At 39.5% G+C, this 15,461-nt stretch overlaps 1 protein-coding gene across 1 annotated transcript in view; it reads left to right on the top strand.

The window, feature by feature from the left end:
• LOC142946406 (adhesion G protein-coupled receptor D2) overlaps positions 1 to 15,461 on the top strand; it is an 83,204-nt gene that overhangs the window by 26,807 nt on the left and 40,936 nt on the right. Inside the window, exon 20 of the mRNA XM_076087602.1 lies at positions 14,914 to 14,955. Coding sequence (XP_075943717.1) covers positions 14,914 to 14,955 — 42 coding nt within the window. The remainder of the gene's footprint in view (positions 1 to 14,913; positions 14,956 to 15,461) is intronic.

The raw sequence follows: 15,461 nt of genomic DNA, 5'->3' as shown, positions 1-15,461 counted from the left end.
TACCCTGCCACGTTGCAGCAGATCTGTAGATTTGCCCGGCTTTGATGTATACTTTGTGGGTAATTAGTGAGAACTGGGTCAGCACAGGGCAAGAAAGCAAAAACCCTGTTGTTCTTCTCGTGGGTGGGTGGCAGGGAGGTGGTTGGATGGGGTGGAGGAGGGGGTTGAGGGTGTCGGGAGGTTAAAAGGCTGTCAAATATCAGTTCAAGTTTACATGAGAGCCATTTTCTTTTTTTGCTGCAGGAGCAAATAAACGCTGCTGCCTCTCTTCTCTAGATCATTTCAATAGATGGAAAATGTGATTTTGTTTTGCAGCTTTTTATCATGATAGATTACGAATGAGTTCAATAACATGAGAGAGGTATAGTTTAACTAAACACACGAAGCAGCTGAATTGATCCCCATTAAGTGAAGGTCTACTGTTCCTGAATCCTATTACTCATTTTTAATGATTTTTTTTTTAATCATCAAATCTACCAGTGATTAAATTGATATTATATGGTTTATACCAAAAATACTTGAGACAACTTACTATTTATTTAATGAATTTTAACACTTCATTTAAACTTAATTATGACTTTATTGTTGTTAGTGTACATTTATAAATGTATATTGTCAAAAACTGTCAGACAGGTTGATTTGGTATTTAGTCACTATGATAATACTTTGGTAAGCCGGCATAAATAAGTGAGATAATATTGTAGTCTGAATGACTTCTATACTCATTTATGAATAAAAAGGTGGAACGTTGGAGAGGTTAAGTGGGGCAAGATGTGAAATATCATCCTTTGTTGAGAGGCAGCTGTCAAGAGCTCCAAGCATAAGTTAAGCTAAGGACCTCACCTATAGAATAGTCACAATAAATCCTGATTAACCGTTGTTTGCCAAACAATTGACGAGTGTACAGTATATCACGACCGAACTAAATCCTGATGTGTTGAGTGTTGAAACACACACAGACACACACATCTTTTTAAATGAACATCTTTTTGAGAATGCAATAAATTGTAATTTTACCAGTCAAACAATTCATTTTTTGACAGTAACTCCATTTAAACTGGCCCCCCCCCCCTTTAAAACTTTGATTTACGGCACTACCGTCAGACAACAATCAAGATAAATTCCTGTAAACATGGGCAGATCATTAAGAGACCGTTTAGCACAATGTAAATCCCATGCAGAGATGATTTATTGGCAGTGTTCGGAGGTGTCGGGGGAGCAGGACGGCTACCTGTGTATTTTGCTACCATTACACATTACAGCATTGTGTGAAAGTAAACAAAACAGTGGCGATGGGAGCTGGGGAACAACAGCTCGGGCAGCAGGACACTGATTGGGATGTTGATGTTGATCGTCTCCACTGGCCTCTTGCCCTTCCTGCTGTGGCCCCTGGCTTGTCCCCGACAGACACCCCGTGGGTCATTTCCCATGCGGGTCAGCGCACATACATATACACTCTTCCCTGTGAGTGTTTACAGCCACATGCTGATTCCTATTAATCTGCTTCTTGTCGGGACGGGGCAGAGGGAGGGTCCTGTTGGGTTTTGTGTTGGACTGGGAGGCAGCTGTAGGTGGGTTAAACATTCACACACACAACCTGAAAGCCCCATCTGACAGATTGCGCCAGGCCTGGACTTCTTTTTACACTGAGCAGATGTGGTCTCCCACTTGTTTTCCTTAGTAATTATCCCTCATTAAGTGAAAGCATGTGCCAATCAAACAGCTTGGAGAGTGAGAGCAGGGCCTGGGCCAGGGCACAGAGAGAGGGAGGGAGGGAGGGAGGGAGAGAGACCTATAGCCTCATCTCCACAGTTTTTTAAAGCACAGTGTCATTTCAGAGTCATTACTAGATTAAAGGCAAGCCTTGCCGTGGTGCAAGCAGCTGCAGCACTGGCGTTTGTTATGGCTCATTTGACTTTCTAGTGGTTACAAATTTGCTGATTATCACATTTAACACTTGCCATGTTCAATTAAAGCGTAATGCCTTGTAGACTTTTCAATCTTAAAAGGCCGGCCACTGTAATTATCCGCATTGCCATTAAGGCATTTATTTGATTTATAATTTGATCATGTCAACATTATTACACTTAATTGATATTCAATAGGGCCCTTTTCTTTTGGAAATATTGAAGTTATTTTTAAATGTATTTCTTATATTGACATCTAATCAAATGACTTCCTGCAATCTGAAAGTGTTTTTATTTTTGTGCCTGTCGTAGTCAAAAACAACAGTCGAAAATTCAGCCCTTTCACCCTACTGTTAAACCAAAACACAAACCTGTTTTTCTTTTTAAATCATAAGCAGCCACCCTCACAAAAGCCAGTTTTACATTAATAGTCAAGTATCTCACAAGCCACAGAGACACAAAAAGAATAAAGCAAGACTAAAATGTGAGTTAATTAAAAAACGACAGGTGGTAATACATAGGGATGCCCATGTTTCTCTGTTTCTGTTTGCTAAAACATGAGCCAAAAGAACTTGATTCAGTGATATATCTTATCGTGACTCATTTTGTGCTCTCTAGTGGTCACACAAAGCCTGAATGCAGCTTTAAATCCACCACAACTTCCCTCATACATTCTCTATCCCACATGTAAATGTAGTCTTAATTGTGAACTGTGGAAATATTGGGAAAGCTCAATTCCTGAAAAGCGTTTCAATGCAAACTGTCGGATTTAAGTGGAAACCTGAGAGTTATCCATTTTAAATTCACTGATAGAAAATGATGGATGGATTCGTTTTTTCTTTTTTTTCTTCAATACCCATGTGTCCCACCATGCATTTCAGACGGTGACAAAAACACAAGTGATCCTCACAACAAAAGGGGGCTGGGAGAAGTCTCCTCCAAAAAAAAAAGAGGAAAAGCAAAAGCAAAAAAAAAAAAGACGAAGATATATGAAGTCTTCATGTCGATGAACTACCATTCATTTTCACTTTGAAGTCCTGCGAACCGTAGTGAAGTGTGATTGCATGTGACAGTCGCCGAGTCTGCCGGTTTATCATGATGGATACACACTGCCACCACGGTGGTGCTGTAGCACACAGGTACGCACATGCACACACTCGTGTACGCACGTACAGACACAATTACATGGATACAGAGACACACAGACGTGGTTTTAAGCAGGAGTGTGTACAAGAACACAGACATAGAACCACACGTACGACCCAAATGCACTCTCAAACTCGCATGCAGAGACAAGGTTGTTTAAGATCCTCCTTTAACTTGTACAGTTTTGTAAATTTCAGTACTTCGTTTTTTCTTTCTGCGCAGTCTTCTGAGCTACTGAACACTCACCTTTTAGTTTTCTGACTTATTTAAATTCATGTAAATTGTTGGAACCTTTTTGGTTTCACTCACATTTTTCATCTCCGTTCAATGTTTATGGTACATTGGAAAAAAGGCCACTTCGAATTAAGTAAAAAAAATAAATAAAATAAACCATGAATACAAGGTGTTTATGCGAGTCTCATGTTAAAAAAAAAAGTGAAAATTTGCTTCATAAGATTTGTTGAAATAAGATGTAATATTTCGGCATTTCATTTAGCTGCTAAAACTAATTTTGACCTGTATTAGGAAGTGTTGTGTGTCATAAGCCTGTAACGTTCAAAATTTGTATTTTTTTCACTTAATTAGATATTCAAGATGCATTATCAAAAAACAAGTCTGTATATCTTACTGGAATGTTATTTGTTAAGTGATTGTATCATATATTAACTGTTATAAGATATTTTGACTAGTAAGATTTAGCATTTTTGCAGTGTTATCATTTAGAAAATCTTTGACTGGTTCATGCACTGAATTAAAACACTATATTAGTTCTCTCTCTCTCTCTCTCTCTCTCTCTCTCTCTCTCTCTCTCTCTCTCTCTCACCTCCATGAACGCATATCACACACACACACTCTCCCGCATACTTCTTGATCTTGACACATGCCATTAACATCAGCTCGGCTCACCTCAGCTCGGGCGCAGGAGAGCAAACGCATCCCATAATGGTACCTGGAGCAATCTTTTTCCTGTTTTGTACCCCAAAAGCAACTTGCTCAGACTTTGCATATTGCATCCATTTGTCATTGTTAGTCAAGGGCACCGCAACACAGTCTTGTCAGCGGTGCAATTTTAGATGTTCTGTTCAAACCTTACCGTGTATGCGTACGGTGTGTGTTTGTGTGTGTGCACATGTATCTGTCAGGTGATGTTGAATTTGTTTTTCATGCCTACGAATGTATGCATATGAATAACTGGACACATGGCACACCGGCTCAAAAAGAATGGACCAAGGGTAAACATCCCATTGTTCCCCAAGCAAAGCGTACACTCTTTATGCAAAAAAAATGGTGCCACATATTTGTCTTCACAGGTTAGGCACACTTGCAATGAAAAATTGTAAGCTGAGGCTCTGTTGGCATGTAAGGGCAAATGTATATCCCACCACAGAACTCTTAGATTTGTTGAACGTGTACCTTTGTCTGAATTGTACATTCTTAATAATGCAATAAGTGTTTGGAGGTCGGAAGTCAAGAGGCAGTGAGTCAGTGTATGAATGACCCAAAACCAGGTTACTTTGGTTTATCATAATGCAGGTCAGTGAGAATACAGCCATTTCATACAGGAGATGTACAAGGATCTACTGATACACATTAAACCGCATGGAGGTTATAAGACAGTGAAAATAATTTAGCCTTTATATTTTTAATTTCTAGGCCTTCAGAAAAAAGGGTGCTGCAGCAGCTTCAGCTCCCCCGCCGCTCTCAGTGCCGATGCTCTTTTCCTCTCTGTAGCGAGATATTCATAGCTTTGAATATTGCAGGGCAGCCCTAATATGTGGTATATCTGCCTGACTGAATATTTGAAATGGTAACTTGTAGGTTTACAAGTGGAAGATTATAGTAGGAAAGATCCACCGTTTTTACCTTGAAAAAGCATGACTCTTCATGGATGTGTGTAAGTTTAGGTGGATGGGATTGTGCACACTAGACTGTTGGACTTTTCCACCACTTGGTGTGGGAAGAATTGCTGCTTGGATTTAAAATGAATTCTTTCTTAACATGCTTTAGTCAAAGGTATAATTTTCCACCTTTTATTAATGTGGATGTCCAATCAGTGTTGATGGTAAGTGTAGTTAATTCAAGCAATAAATTCCTCAGTGCGTGCTATATTGATCTGGAAAGCCAAGTTATCTTGCTCACGGAGCCGTCTCAGCGGTGCCTATGTGTACCATATGCATTGTGACGCCTGTAGGGTCCCTTTCAACATACACGGTTAATGCAGCCGCAACCTCTGCCTCGCCGCTGCGAATATATATATATATATATATATATATATATATATATATATATTTGTGTGTTTGTGTGTGTATATGTGTCTATACAGTACATATGTTGGTGTCAGTAATTCGAGCACTTTATGTAGTACAACAGAGCTTGTGTATATGCAAGTGTGTGTACTCACATGTGTGTGTCCATGAATACAGTGTCTATAAACCAAACCCAGTCCCCAGCTGCTGTTTCTCAGGACTTGTTCTCCTCCAACACTTTTTTTTCTTCTCTGTCAGTGGAAAAGTATGCAATTAGAAAACACCCTCGGAGATTGACAGTGGGATCACATACAATTTGACAAGGGGGCGCCACAGAAAGGCCCGTTGGATACTTAAGTATTTTTAATTAAACAGCTCTTTGCACTTGCAGCGAGCTTTCCCTCACCAGTTCAAAGACTCCTGCTTCGACCCATGTGTTAAAAGTTTGTATCAGTTTTCCATGGCTGTGTTTTGCTTGGCGCCTAAGACACGCAAGCCTAAATTGTCTTGTTTAAAAGCTAGTTTGTTTACAGTTCACTCTCTTTCTCGTGCTCTCTTTACCCCCCCATACATTACCACATGTGTGCAGTGTGATCAGGTTCAGGGTGTAGTTACCCACTCCCAACAGGCCCGGTTTTTGTAAATGTCTAAGAATTGAGTACATTTTAAAGGAAAAGAAAAATCAAAAATGACGTGTATTAGCAAATGGAAAGCTCGGCTACACAAGTCCACCCGTCACTCCCCCATCAGTCTGGTTTATTTAAACGTTAAAAGAAGTAAAATAGAGTGCTCATCTGTTACTTGGGCGCTTCATCAATAACATTTGTCCGTCTGATATAAAATCGATATGACAAACACTGACACAATGCCAGAGCAATGGCAAATGTGCCGTCATTTGTCATCGACTGGCAATAAAGATATGTCAGAATTGATTTTAGCCCATTTCCCCCCCCTCCTCTCTCTCTAGCGCTCTCTATCTCTCTATCTCTCCCTTGCTCTTTTGCAGTAGTGGTAATAGAAAAAAATAAATTAATGTTATTATGATTGAGGCATGGTCAGCCTTGCCAAACTCAATTAATATTGGAGCAAGGGGCTGTAATGATTTGAGGTCCTGCACGTTATGTTTTCATTGAAATGCCCTGCCAGAGATGTTAAAAAAAGAAAAGGAGAGGGATAGATAGATGGATTGATGTTTGGGTGGGTGTATTCCCCGGGGGAAAGGTTTTTGTTTTGGCCTCCGCTCAATATATATGTTTTTAACAGACTTACAAATTTTTTACTGATTTTTTTCTTTTCTCTTTTCTCTTTTTACTTTTCCTCTTAATTCCTTTTTTTGGGTTAGCTGCCAGAGTGTTTTGTACTCTACCATGAACGAAAGGATCTAACCTTGGATTGATGGAGTTCATGGATCCTTAATTCATGTTCAAACTGGAGGGAAATGCCTAGTATGTGTGTTTGTGTGTTTGTCGTTGGGTGGTGTGTTTTATTCTTTTGGGATGATGTTTTATTTTAATTAAACGTTCTTTATACGACAGTGAGAGCAAGCGTAGCACCCACCCTCCGTTCTCTTTCAGGTTAACACTGTTAGCTCTGTCAGCACTTTCTCCGTAGTTTGCACTGTTAGCACAGTTAGCACCGTAAGCAGCGGGCTGCTGGCTCAGCCATTACCGTGTTGAGAGCCCTGTGGAGGCAATATATATGCTTTGAATTCATCATCTTTAAAGATTTAAATTTCATTTATTTTTTAATTGTATTATTTATTATTGTTTAATGTATTGCTATTCCTATATGTTAAATATAAGGGCTTTATAGCTCATTATATTTGTTACTTATTAAAAACATTAGATGATATATATAAGTATTTTTTCATATTAAATGACAGGTGAAATTTTTTTTTTAAGTTTCAAGTGGCCCTACAGTAAATGTGTGTGCGCTCCACATGTCCGCTGTGTGTATGTTTGTGTGTCAGATTTGCCATCGCGGTTTGTTGCCGCTGGGTTGTGTGTACCCAAGTTGCGCCGGTGGTAGCGAGCAACATCTGTTTCGGGGTTGTTGTTCCTCTTGGCTGCTTTTCAATTGGATTTCCTCAAGCAGGGCCAAAAGCTGTCACCTCTGCCAGGCTCTGTTAGCAATCACCGCCGGCCCCTATATTAAGTAGGTGGTTCAGGGCTAAGCTAATAACTCTCTCTCCTCTCCTGAGCCATCACACACCAGTACTGGTGTTGCTGCCGGCCTCAGTGTGTGCCTGTTTGTATGTGTGTGTGTGTGTGTGTGTATGTGTGTGTGTGTGTGTGTGTGTGTGTGTGTGTACACACACTCGGTTTTCCTCTGTAGCTATACACCCTGTAGAGGCAGGCTGGCTTGGAGGTCCCCTCCTCAAAGTGACAGCCCAACTGACTGGATGTGTGTGTGGGAAAGAAAAAGGGAGAGTCCTAATAGCTCTTCTCAAAGAATGACTGATCCGCTCTCCCTAATATTGTACAACAGGATGGAAACAGGAAGAAAACCAAACCCCGTCCCCACCCTCATACACAGACTACATACTGTAATGTGTCATTGTTAAGAGAACCAAATACAGAGTTTGATGATACTGGATGGATATTATGGCCTGTGCATTTTTTTGTATTTTACCAGCAATGATAACTTTTGAGGTGTTGGGATTCAAATTAGACATAAAGCAAAGATAAAGTTTCAGGTTGACAATATAAATTCCTCTCTTTGAAGACATTCCTAGCTGCACATAGAATAAACACAGCATAACATTTCTACATGGGTTTATTAAACATCAAATATAATTATACATTATATCTGTATCTGTAGAAAGACTATGGCTGCACGTATGGCAATATTATGCATGTTCATATTTACTTGAACAGACGTCGCTTCAAATGCAGCATTGTTTACGACTTCAGCGATGATGATGATGTCACCCGGATTTTTAGAACCTGAATAAAAAGTTGCATCGAGTTCGTCTATGTTTGGTTCGCATTTTGTTTTTCCACTGAAAACCGTTTTGACTCCTGCTTGAGTTGAGCAAAGCTGGGTGTTACAAAGCTTTTATTGGGAGGTATTTACCTCATCAAACTGACACAGTGGCAGTCTGCCCGTCTACCTGCCTGCGTGTCTGTCTTCATGTCTTATTGCCAGCTTCTCTGGCCAGCTGGAGCAGTTACACAGAGCTGGATTTGAACTGAGGACCTGCAAAGTATCAACTCCTTGTTTCACAGCTTTGACAGACACTTTGATTTGACATGCCATGAGCAGTTAAAGTGAAAGTTATGTATACATGTTAATTAAACTGTTTATGCGTGGAGGGGTCAGAGACATTAGCAAGCCCCAGCGCAGAAGTGTGAATTTCTTTTCTTTTCCCCCCATCACAGCGTTTTAACCTCTTCTGTCTCTCATTTCCGTAATGATTACCAGGTGCAAGGGTAGAATTTTTCCTCCCCTTTTTTTGCCAAGTGGGGATGCAGATAGCTCTATTTGTGAAAAGTGTCTCTGTGTGTTTGAATTTAGGCTGGGGTATTTGACGTTGGGTTCAACTTGTTCAAATAGCTCTCATTTTTGGCATTGGGTGATGCCGAAGCCTGGAATTCTCTAAAAGGATGTGGAGGTTGCGGTCTTCAGCTACTTAAGAGAAAGCTGCCGGCCCAATTGAAAAATGTCATTTGTGAAAAGTATATCTATCTTGATTTTTTGATGTTGGATTAGACTACTACAAAGAACTTTTGACACTGAGCAGTGGCAGTGCCTGAAGTTCTTCTAAAAACTGTGTGGAACATGTGGTCTACAAAAACTTTCATTATTAGCGAAATACAGCCATCTCATTTATGAAAGGTTTTATTTAGACATGGGACGCTGAGATGGAGTGAAACTTTTTATTTTTGTGCTAAACCAATAGAGGAAAGATTCTTTAACAACTTGTTTTTTTGTTTTAGTGCTTCGCCTAGAGCAACTTAATTTACTACAGACTTGCCTACATTTCTGACAATGTATGTTTGTAAAGGCTGAATTTACGTCAGTTAATGCAAAGCTTAAGGTTTTAAAAGACGATGCCTGTGTTTAAAGTTTTCACTCATTTACTACAAATCATATTAATGTTACTTTCTGCAAACCATAATGTACTGCTTACCAAATCAGACATGGGATGGGCATAATGGCATTTAAGTCATAGAGCCTTAGGGGACATGGAGAGTCAACTTTGAGCTTTAAAAACAGAGGTTGCTGATCACAAAACATTGAAGGCCTGTAAATATTGTAAAAGAGACTTTTTTTGGGGATCCATATGTAGAATTAAATGTGTTGATGGAGAAAGCAACTTGGATACCAAACAGGCTAACCTGTACCAAATATAAGGGCTCAAGGGGTGAGGGGTCCCCGAACACAGCCACTGTGTTAAGTGGCTTTTGTTAAATATCTTGTTGAGAGTCAAAGGGCTCAGCTTTTGTGTACATAATAAAAAGCCTTGAGTTACTATCCTGCACTACTGGTTTGACGTTGAGGACATCTTATTGGATGTGACCAACCATATCTGGCTGCACGCCTGATACTAGTGTAACATTTCTTTTGATTAGTGGAGCTGATGAAATTATTACATTGTTTTCAGTCACTGGAGTGACTGGCGTATTTCCCATAAATGTGGCTATTTGTCGCTCTCTGAGTCGTGCTACCTTTGTACTCGCCACCGCCATTATAGAGATTTTGGGATGCAAGGAATCAATTTTTTACATGATTATTTCAAACTCTCATCTCTGAGTCTGAATGAAAGTAAACGCATTAAATTACCATTATTGCTAGAGGCCTTCACAGGATCCTTAAAATGTCCTTAAAACATACATTGAACTTACAACAACAACAAATGTTTTGCACAGAAGTTCTTATAACTCTTATCACTTTAATAATTGTTTACAATTTACAGAAACATTAATCAATCATATTGCTGCTATATAGCAGCAATATAGTCAAAGAAAGAAAGAAAGAGAAAACTGCCATGCCAGCCGTTCTCCTCTTACCAGGACACTACCCTCCCTCCTTAATCATAGTTTTCATATCTTTACATAACAAATTTGTTTCCCAATGACAATATAATAAACTTGCTGTTTTCTGAGATTTCGAATTGCCAGTGCTCCCTTACTTAACACATTTGGGAGGTTTTTATATAGGAGTAAAGAGGGCTGCAGAAAGGTAAGAGAGGGGGCTAAATACAGACGCAATGTTTTTAGCCCTGGATTTATCAATGTCAACAGCCAAGCTGGTGGAAGTTTGTGTGAGTGCTGGACATGTACAAGGATGAAGTCTATTAGCCCGGACTCTCTACTTCTGCCTGAGTATCAGAGGCAGTAAATAACCAGAAAATGGGGGAGATTTTACCTTCTGGTATTTTTATTTTCTCTTTAACTCTCTTAACAAGAGACAAGTTATATGTGGAGGTCACGCGTAATTAATTACTCAAAGCAGAACAGCATTCGCTAAATTGCTAAAATGATCTGTTCCAATTATACAGTTTTCCAGTACATCAATACTTGGATGAGTGTCTCTCAAAATTATGCAAAACCAATTACAGCAGGGATATTGAAATAATGCTTGTAGAAATAGAAAGAGCAGAGGAAATTGTGTATACACTGCAAGTTATAGCAGAAATGATGGGTCAGTCAAAAAGTGAATATAGGGCTTAAATCATTATCCATCAAATTGATATATTTTTATTATGTGCCTGCTTTTTAAAATAGAAATAAAAAAAACATTATATTTGGTTGTACATGAAATATGCTTAAATATTAATATGTATGCCCATTCATTGTAACTGAAAGGGCACAGGCTCGATCCTGGCAGCTACAAGTGCATCCATCCACATCCTTGTATTCTGTGGAAATGATGCGCTAAACACTGAAATCCTCATTCACATTGTCTCCTTATAACATTACGTGACTACATGTGTGAAAGGTCTCCAATCAGTTCTGCTCTCTGGCAACTAATTCAGATAACTGAAAACAGGAATTCAAACTGCATTTAACTTAATAACACCTGTAAATCTAAATAACCAGGGAATAAGAACCTTGTTATTTGCCAAAGCTCTCTAGCTTTTGACATTTGAGGAAAATATGCTTTTTAATTAAATTTACATTTCCACGTATGTTGAAGCTATTAAATAGAAACATTTACACAAACACTGTAATACAACCTTTCTTATTAGTATTACCTGTGGTTGATGGATTGCATTTATTGCATTTCATGCACTCAGTTGATGCTTTTAGGAAGAGTGAGTTACAAGGATAGAAGAGGTAGGATGTGGTGAACTTCCGAGAGGAGCTTGTCAACATTACAAACAGCCAGTAGTACAAGGGTTAGAACCACATTATCCTGCTTTAATTGAATTGACTTAGATCGTGTAAGTAAATCGATCGCTGGCTTTGATTTGTTCTTTCTGCTTTCTCATTTAAACAAATGCTATTTTCTGTCTTGTGTTGCAGCATAGTACACCTCTCTGGGGTAATAATGTTTTTGGTCAAACACAGTGTTTGTTGGCTTTAACTTTTTAAACATACAATTGTTCCCTAATTAGCCGGATACTAATTAATTTATGCTCCCCTGTTTGATGTACAGTATAGCAATACTTTGAAAGCAACTGCATCCATTCTTTGCATAAATTTGTAGCATTTGCCGCTGAGTTCAAAAGAAACAGGACTGAGTTTAGAAAAGCACACATGCATTTAAATAATGCGGCCCATTTTTCGTCTCTGTTTGTTTTTTAGCGGGAATATTAATGAATTAACATTTTAAACAATCCGTCATTATTGTTGTGCTGCCACTTATTTTTAACTCAATTATAATTTAATAGATCATTTTTCCTAATGTGCACAGTATGTTCTCCCCACTTTGTTCACTACACAACAAAAGATGATTTACAAATAAGGGGAATGATCAAAAACATGATAATCAAATTGCAACAATAAGTTGGAAATTGCAATTCTAATGCAATACAATAGGGTCTGTGTTGCAAATTAACCACCCACTGTCTGTTATTATGTGTGTGCTTGTGTATGTGTGTGGGTGGAAAGAGCATATTGCACAACAGTATGTTATGATAAACTATGTACAACACTTTGTTTCTGTTTAAATGCCAATGGATATTATAGGTTGTGATTGTAAATGCAATGATTTAAAAGAAAAAAGTAAGTTATATTTTGTCTTGCAGGGGTTTTATTCCATTGTTAAAACCTGTTTGTTAAACCAAGTAAAAACATTCAAACTCCTTTGGCGTTCTATTAGTAGCACTGCCTTTATCAGGAGGCCTTTGTGAGACCTTGTTGGTGGTGAGTAGTTTTCTTCAATGGAGTACTTTAAATGCCATTATTACAGTCAGCCTATATCACATACAAAAATGACAAAGGACCCAACTTCCTTGTAGTTTATTTCAAAGACAAGGGGAGCAGTAGGCACTATTTTCTGAAGATTTTGTTTGTTTGATATCGTGGAGACCTGCCTTCTGAAATAAAGTATATGTGGCGTTAAAAGGTCCATTATCTCTGGCAGAACAAAGCTGCTGAGGGGAATCTAATAATATTTACTTGTGTTGGTAATCAGGATTTGGTGAAAAAGGTCAGAACTTATGTTTTCAAAAGTGTCTGGGACAGCTTCCCACTTTGCTGCCCTTTAGAGTCTTTGAGCTACATTGGCCTGTAGCCGACCCAACAATAGCATTGCATTTTAACAGCAGATGATAGGCTAATAACTGAATGATGGAAGAAAGATGATAAAAAGATAACATGTACCCTTATCCACACACTTGAAAAATGCCAAAGCTTTTGTCAATGATATTTGTAGCTTGAGAAAAAACGATCTGCAGCCAAAACATTTTGTATGGTGATTGTTTGTATACTACTGGATTTTTGGAAAAGTTAAATGTTTTTTGCTTGCTGTGTCTGAATTAGAAGATGAGTTTTTAAAGCCAGAGATCTCATATTTAGTATTACTTGTGCAATTTCTGGTATTTTTAACAACCTTGACCATCCCCTCGTGGTCATATTGTGCTGTTGATCAGCCAGAATCTTTTTTTGTTGTCTTACATTTATCACATTCTGCACCACATTAGGTTGTAGCCAACATTACATGCAATTGAAAATAAGAAGTGTCGAGATAAAATCGCAGGTCTGAGCTTGAGATCCCTTGTTATGCCTGTTGTCTTCAGCGTGTCAGAGACCAGCGGAGTTGTCAGTTTAAAGAGGATGGATGTCCTAAGATGTCACCTGACAGCCCCGACAGACAGGGCAATTCAGTCCCTGGAGGACAGGAGAGCAGCCAGTAGGAGGTGGATGGGCAGCGGCTCGGGCTAGAGGTCGTCGCCGGCGCCGGCGGCCTGTCACTCTGAATGGGCCCCCAAATCATGTTGTCAATGGTGATGCATCGAGATCTCCCTCTGGCAAAAATTGGATGCTCCAAACTCGACTTGATTGATGCATTGACCAGGTTGTGCCTGCCTGTCCTCAGGATGTGTCCTCACCTTCGTTTGAAGATGAAGCAACACAGACACATACTGAGCGGTGAAAGGGGGGAGAGATGTACTTTTTAAAGTTTTTTTTTGTGTGATGGCTAGACCCACTGTGGACATACTGTTGGCTTGTCAAAGAATCTACTGTATCTATCAGCCTTGAAATTTATAGGATTTTACCTGCCTTTTCAGTTTTCTCAGTACATCTTTTGTGGCACCGTTCAATTGGTGCTCTGAGAATGTTGTTCTTACTGTTTCCATTGAGGCAACAGTATTACATTATGGCTCGAAGGCGAATGCACAGCTTGTACATTCAACGGATGCCACAATGGATTGGAATGAAAAATAGATGTTTTTCTGTGACCAAAAGTGCAGCCTTTATGCATCCAAGGGCATGGCATTCTTGGGCCATGGGTACTAGCCGTGGAGTTTTGTGAACATGAAATATCTTCTTTTATGTGGCATTTTTTTCATTATGCTCCCTCTGTCTCTCTCCTTCTACGCTTTCCTCCAATGGGTTTCCTTGATAGTCTCGTCTGGCCTCAGTTGCTCTCTTTATGTGCCCGTGTGTGTGCCTTTAACATGTGTTTGTGTTCATACTCTCTTTGTTTCCTCCTAATTTATTTGTGTCTGTTGCATTTGCTTGTGAATACATGGACTTTGTGTGGTTATGTTTATATGTCTGAGCCTGAACTCTGTGTCATTTGTATGTTCTGTATATATTTTGCTTCTGTATAGATATTTCTGTGTGTGTTTCTGTGCAGAAGAACAGAAGGCATTAACAGATATTTTATTTTGATAAAGCTATATGGAACCTTGGGTTTGAGCCTTTGATGGCTTAGTTGGGGGCTGAAATGAGGAGCGTGAATATAGTAGACGAAGCAAACGCTCATTGGACTCTTTCAAGTCCTACTTCTTCTCTCGTTACTTTTCACCAAAGTGTGCTTCAGCTCTGTGTAGCCATGAAAGAGAAAAAAAATCAACCTAACTCGTACATGTCGCTTCACTCTTTACCTTTTGTCTTTTACTAGAGGATAAGAGAGAAAACAACTGTAACAACTTTGTCTTCCTCTTTTTCCTCTCTCTCTCTTTCTTTCTCTCACTCTTTCTTTGTCTGTGTTTGCAGGGCCTGTTCATCTTCCTGATATATGGGGTGTACAACACAGAGGTAAGTCTGCATTGTGTCTCAAGGCTGTCGGAGTGAATGAGAGAAATGACAAGTTTCTGATGGGCTCCTTGCTTAAAAGCTGTGTGGGTGGGGGGGGGGGGGGGATGACAGTACGAGTGTGTATGTGTGTGTGAACGTGTGTCTGTGGATGGGAGGAGGGATGGGAAGGAGGGGAGGCGACATCGTTTCCACGCGAGCATCCCACTGCCCTTCATGCTTGGACTAACTTATATGCATCCGAGTCCGACCATTAAACACTGACACGCCGCGGTTCTCAGCCACTCATTCCTCACCCACATTGGCTAATATTTCACTGCCTCTTTAAGTTTTTAAACTCACGGCCCTCCATTTAGCATCCTGACAAAGCCGCTGGCCAGGGCTTCGCGGGGCCCCAAGCAGTAACCACAGTAGGACAAAAAAATAAAAGCAATATGCAAGCAACAATATGCAACAAAGGAGGACATATTGTATAGAGATGCTGCTTTATTACCATTTAGATACGCCGC

Source organism: Anarhichas minor, unplaced genomic scaffold, assembly GCF_050575085.1.
Source record: "Anarhichas minor isolate MPS153535 unplaced genomic scaffold, ASM5057508v1 ptg000010l, whole genome shotgun sequence".
Lineage (NCBI taxonomy): Eukaryota > Metazoa > Chordata > Actinopteri > Perciformes > Anarhichadidae > Anarhichas > Anarhichas minor.
Note: the sequence above shows the minus strand (reverse complement) of the source record. Positions and strands in the feature narration are given on the sequence as shown.